The 5,427-nt window shown below is 33.6% G+C and overlaps 1 protein-coding gene across 1 annotated transcript; it reads right to left on the reverse strand.

The window, feature by feature from the left end:
• Window positions 1-1,643: 1,643 nt before the first annotated feature.
• Window positions 1,644-3,239, reverse strand: LOC149374935 (protein lethal(2)essential for life-like). The gene is made up of 3 exons (XM_089590730.1): window positions 2,883-3,239; window positions 2,021-2,080; window positions 1,644-1,889 (listed from the first exon to the last, which is right to left on the reverse strand). Exons 1-3 carry the CDS (start codon window positions 3,063-3,065, stop codon window positions 1,644-1,646), a joined length of 489 nt encoding a protein of 162 aa, XP_089446856.1. The 5' UTR covers window positions 3,066-3,239.
• Window positions 3,240-5,427: the final 2,188 nt, after the last annotated feature.

Raw genomic sequence — 5,427 nt, forward strand, 5'->3', positions numbered from 1 at the left:
TTATTTAAATAATTTACGATTGCAACTTTCTTTGAAAAAATCATTTTTTTTTTTATTTCAGTACACAGCATTCATTGGCCGATGAAAGAATTTTAATTCACGGAATATAACTCCTATTTCTTTTAAATATGCATTCAATTTTTCAATGCAGTATATAGTAGGTGACTATCACCTAACGTTTGAAATCTAGCCACCAAAAAATCTAAAAATACCTCTACATTATTTGTATATCTATATATAAAGGCTCTACCAAAAAATGCATGGGGCAGTCAATCACTATCGGGAGGTCAACAACTGTACCCTTCACCCCTAATTTCTCAGAAACCTAATGTATTAAGAGTACTAATGTTTTTTTGAAAAAGTTATAACAGCAATAATGATGACAAGAATAGTAATAACAACAACATCGATAATAATTATCATCGTAGTAATAATTATTTAAATAATAATAATAATAAATAGTAATAATATTAATAATCTTCCTCTCAGGTATGCAAGACCTTGACGGAGATCCCACTGCTGGCAGCTTAGATCGTGTGAGGAGGCTTTGACATATAAAAGGTTTACTCACAAACTGTTCTCTGGGGTTAGCCACGTGCATAGTTCCTTGGTGACGAGGTGGTTTTGGAGCAGTTGTCAAGCCAGACAATGAGGCCTGAGTAATAGCAGATAACTGCATCTGATGGGGCTGAACATCTCCTTTAAAAAGACGTGAAGTTGAGTAGCGACTTCAGGCCGGTCTGAGCAAGAGGCGACCTTATTGGCAACAGGAAGGCCATCGCGCTGAAATACACCCTTTTCCGTTTTTTAATTGGACAACAAAAATACTATCCTTTATCGGGTGGCTTGACACATACAGAATCATAAAAACCAAATATGAAGAAGACTAATCTATGGAGATTTGCCATGCAAGGGGCATCGAAACCTACCGATGGATTTACCAGAAGGACGGCAGGCGTCGGCATCATGTGACCGCACAGAGGTAGCGGTAGACAAGGCCACTCCTTGTCATATTACTTTCTTGTACGATGATATACATCTTAGAATCGTGTGAAATTAATCAAATAATCCGAGCATGTTACCTTACTTGAAATTTAATGGTACACTTTCAATAAATAAGTTTAGACTACCTCTTCTGTTGACTCGATATTTTTTGCCTCAGAATATAATGTACGCATATTATTCTATTATAGTGTAACAGAAAGAATCGTATGATTCTGTTACTTTATAATGGTCGTCGCATTTTTTTTTTTTTTTTTTGTGTAAAATATTATAATTAGTGAATTTTCTTACGGATGTATATTGCCTTTTTAGAAAAAGCTTCTTGTGTCCCACATTCAAAACATGTAATAAGCAATTTCGTGCAATCATGTGACTATGGAAAACATTGTATGAAAATTCAATCGGAAAAAAATAAGTTGGTATGCTCTTTGAGAGGATTTAATAATACACATAATAAAATTTTACTACTTTTAAAAGTGTTTTTATTGCATGAAAATTGTGTATACAGACGACATAAAATGCATATATGTCTTAACAGCACAAAAAGTTAAAAATGTTCTAATTAGTTATTATTATTTATTTCAAACTTTAAGAGTATAAAATTACAAAACACTTTTAAAACGTTATTCTCCTTACTGAAGTCAATTTTCTTCAGTTAGTTCATTGTTGGACGGGTTGTTGGTAGTATAGTTTGTATCAACAAGTGGCTCATTCTTACAAGGAATATACACAGTTAATGCACCATCCAAGCTTAAGGTTATCTTAGCATCATTAAAGTCGTAGGTTTCAGAGACGGGAAATGTCTTCAACAAATTTTGACGTACATTACCATGCTCATCTTGCACTTCGTCGTGAATGGCCTCAACTACCATTAATCCGTCTTCCACCTATAATCAAAACAAAATTTATTAAGCGTTTGCTTTGCTTTTGATATTATGTCATTTTTATTATTAATATTTTTTTCTCACATCTATCATCCAAATAAGGTGCATGACGAATCAAAGAAAAATATACTTACGAACACCTTAATTTCTTTCAGAGCAAATCCTGTGCAGTCTACCGTTTTATAAAAATCTTCCTACAAAAACCCTCGTTGATTAAATTAGAAAAATACAGTTATAATAAAGGTGGCTCATCACATTTTTGAAAGTCTAGCCTTTGCACCCACATTTAAATTTATGGTACAATAACACTCATTGAATGTACAGTGTAAATTTCAGGGTATGTTGCCAACATTTACGTACCATAGCATGTACCCATGTGTGCGTGTGCCCCAACTAGCCTGGGCACAAAAAGGTAGAGAAAAGACGGCATAGGAAAGGAGACGAATCAACGGAAAAAAGGGGAGATTAGCTAGAGACGCGAGAGCGAAAGAACCAGGTCCGCAAGACTAGAATATACGTGCAATTTCCCTCAAATACAAAGTATTCTAATAAAGTATAAGTTAATCATAAGTCGCGCTTTTACTTATTCCCTCACCGAGAAAACCACGTAACACGACCAAAATCAAACGAAAAACACATTCAAAATCTGAAATTTTAGCATTGGTCTATGGGGCATTTTAACTTTTTCACCGAATGTTATAGCTTTTTGAGGCTAAAAGTCAAGCCAGATGCTACAAAAACTGGGAGCAGATTGTTTAAATATTCCTCTTTTTCAAGAAATTGCGAAAGTCCAAGGTCGCTGAGCGGAAAAAAATACATGACGTGTTGAAAATCTGAAACCGGAGGCTAACCTCAGCACATAAAAATGCGGATTTGTATCTATGGGTATGCATATCGATCCTGCTACTCAATGTTTCCAAGTGTGATAGTCTTATGTCATACAAACAGATAGCATAAGAATGATGAGCCACCTAAAGTATGGAAATGGTCTTTTACCTCGTGTACTTTATCGTTCGAGTGACTGTTGTCATCGTAGCTCTGATGGATCGGTAATATGAGACTTTTATCACTGCAGGTTGCACGAAAAATGGACCGTGAAGTCATACTATCATGTTTACAGCGATCCATGTATGCGTATACTTCTTCTTCAGTATAGTCCCGTTCTCCGACAAATTTCATGATAATTTAGAACAAAGAATCTGAATACAAACAATCGTTTAAAATCTTGCCCCTTTAACAAAGTCGACACCGGCGATTGAAGAATATCGAACTGATTTCTGGTAAATTTATACGCGCTTCGTGTGCTACTAGTAAAGCTGGAGGTGCAACAATCACTGCTTGTACTAATACTAAATGCTGTCGTCACGCGCTGCAGTTGGACTACTTGAGTGTTATCGACTAGTGCTGCGTGTACTCTTGTAAAAGAGAATTGGTAGGGATGTTTCTTAGAAAAGCTACGCCATCATAGCTTTAGTAGAGCCTCTTTTCTACCAAATGGAGCTGCTTTCCCACCTTTTTCACTTTGGCATTTGCGAGCAGTCGCTCTAAAATATCAAGGGACAGCTCTTCTGACGTAGTAATGAAAATTGCTATCATTGTGGTAGTCCCATTGCTTAGGCCAGTGGCCTAGCGCTCCCGACAGTTTTTTGACGTAATACTTACTTGTAAAGTGCACTTTTTTAAGGCTATATAATGAAATATTTGTCATAACCCTACACGTGTAAAATAAATTTTTAGATGCAAATGTTGAATTACCATACATACATCCAACTTATACAAGTTGCGTGTATTGCTTACATATAAACGCTTCCCGTATACCGTGATTAAACGTTTAATCTTTTGAAACAGTTTATAATTAATCAGTATTAATCAGTGTGGTAAAATATCGTTTATAAACAACTGAATTTATGTCACAGGGAATCAAACCTTTATCTCCTATATATGTTGTTTCTGTAATTGTCATGCTCATCATTAAGCCAACACCGCTCCTCTGTCGTAAAAATGTTCGAGGGTAACTATAGGATTGTGCTTCCTCTTTAGCACAGCTTCTTATTATTTGAATCATATCTGCTAATCTAAACCAATTTCATATTTTAGCTTATGGAATGATTAATTCTGACGGACTCAAAAAAACATTATGCTTGATTGATGTCGTTCAGAACGTACATCATAGTAAATCACTTGCCTAATCCAAAAAGTAACCTAAACTCATTGCTTGTACATAGATAATTCTTAATCAAGCCGAAAGCAAGTTTACTTTATAACTAAGTTAAGTTCCTAATTTTTTTAATACACACGCATGGAATTTTGTGTTTGCGGTAAAAAATTCATTTTATTACCCTGAAGCGTGGACAATTATGATAGTAGTGAAGATAGTAACTAATGCGAAAATTATTACGACTTTTCATATTATATTAGGGGTTACAATGAAGCTTCAATAAAGTTGTAGAAAAAAAAAAATAAGTATGTGAAGTCAAAACCATACATAATATTCTGCGGTTGTATGGATTTGCACGAAGCTCTCAAGGGTACTTACAGTTTATCGTAGTCATTACCCTTTCCAATTGAAGGCGCTGAAAATTACGAGCGAGAGATCCAGTACGAGAGTCCCTGCTATCGTTACTCATAAGACTTTTTTAAAAGTTTTTTTTAATTTTCTCAAGAAGTTAAAAATCCATCTTTTTTTTTTTTTTGTTTTTTAAGTTTTGCTTCTGTAGGAGCGTTGCACTCCGGAGAAAACCGACGAGTTTACTACAGTTTCTTAAAGTCATTGATCGCAGTAAATAAAGAACAGTAAACTAAAACTATTTAAATTATATTTCGTTTTGTACATTTTTTTCAAGTACAAATGTACTAAGATTTTTTCTTGGTTGAATTATTTTATGTAAAACAATATGATTTGAATATAATTAAAATATAGTATTCAGAATAAAATATTTAATATCTAAAATATAAGTTAGTTCAAAAGACTTTCTTTAAATTAATAAACTTAGAGTTAACAGGATATTTCATTTCATTAAGTATATGTTGAAGTGTTTTATTCAACTTCTGTATTCCAATAAAGTTATAAAATGACTAATTATGATTTGTTACAATTTTGATAAAATAGTTAAGAAAATGTGAAATTACTCTAAAACTAGTCGTAGCGATTACTCTCTTCTGTTATCATACCTTCAGAATTATAGCTGTAACCATTTTATATCTATCTTACGTATGTACTAATTAAATGATACTATGATTCTCTTTTTTGCGGCAGCTGTTTTTTCGCTTTTGCTATGAATGGAGGAAGGTAGTTTATTGAAAAATATACAACTATGATTTCCCTGACAAACTGTCGTAAAAATTCTTGTATTATAAGTTGGTGGTTCTGTTACTGTATAAATTATGAATACTCCAAGAATCTTTAATTTTTGGCCCAATACTTAAAGATTTTTAAAGTAACAGAGTTGTTTAAAAAAAACTATCGAATATTGAATGCTCAAATGTTCCAAGCTTTCCTAAATCCAACGTTAGTTGCTATCCCATACTCTTAAGAAATTGT

This window comes from Copidosoma floridanum, unplaced genomic scaffold (assembly GCF_036245765.1).
Source record: "Copidosoma floridanum isolate Cflo_tuat_1 unplaced genomic scaffold, Cflo_Japanese_pri ptg000013l, whole genome shotgun sequence".
NCBI lineage: Eukaryota > Metazoa > Arthropoda > Insecta > Hymenoptera > Encyrtidae > Copidosoma > Copidosoma floridanum.

Excerpts from the sequence above, each read along its gene's own strand:
- LOC149374935 (XM_089590730.1), bottom strand. The coding sequence starts at position 3,065 with ATGAAATTTGTCGGAGAACGGGACTATACTGAAGAAGAAGTATACGCA. Across the intron at positions 2,081-2,882 it reads CGAACGATAAAGTACACGAG|GAAGATTTTTATAAAACGGT; the intron begins GTAAAAGACCAT and ends GGGTTTTTGTAG. Across the intron at positions 1,890-2,020 it reads TGAAAGAAATTAAGGTGTTC|GTGGAAGACGGATTAATGGT; the intron begins GTAAGTATATTT and ends TTTTGATTATAG.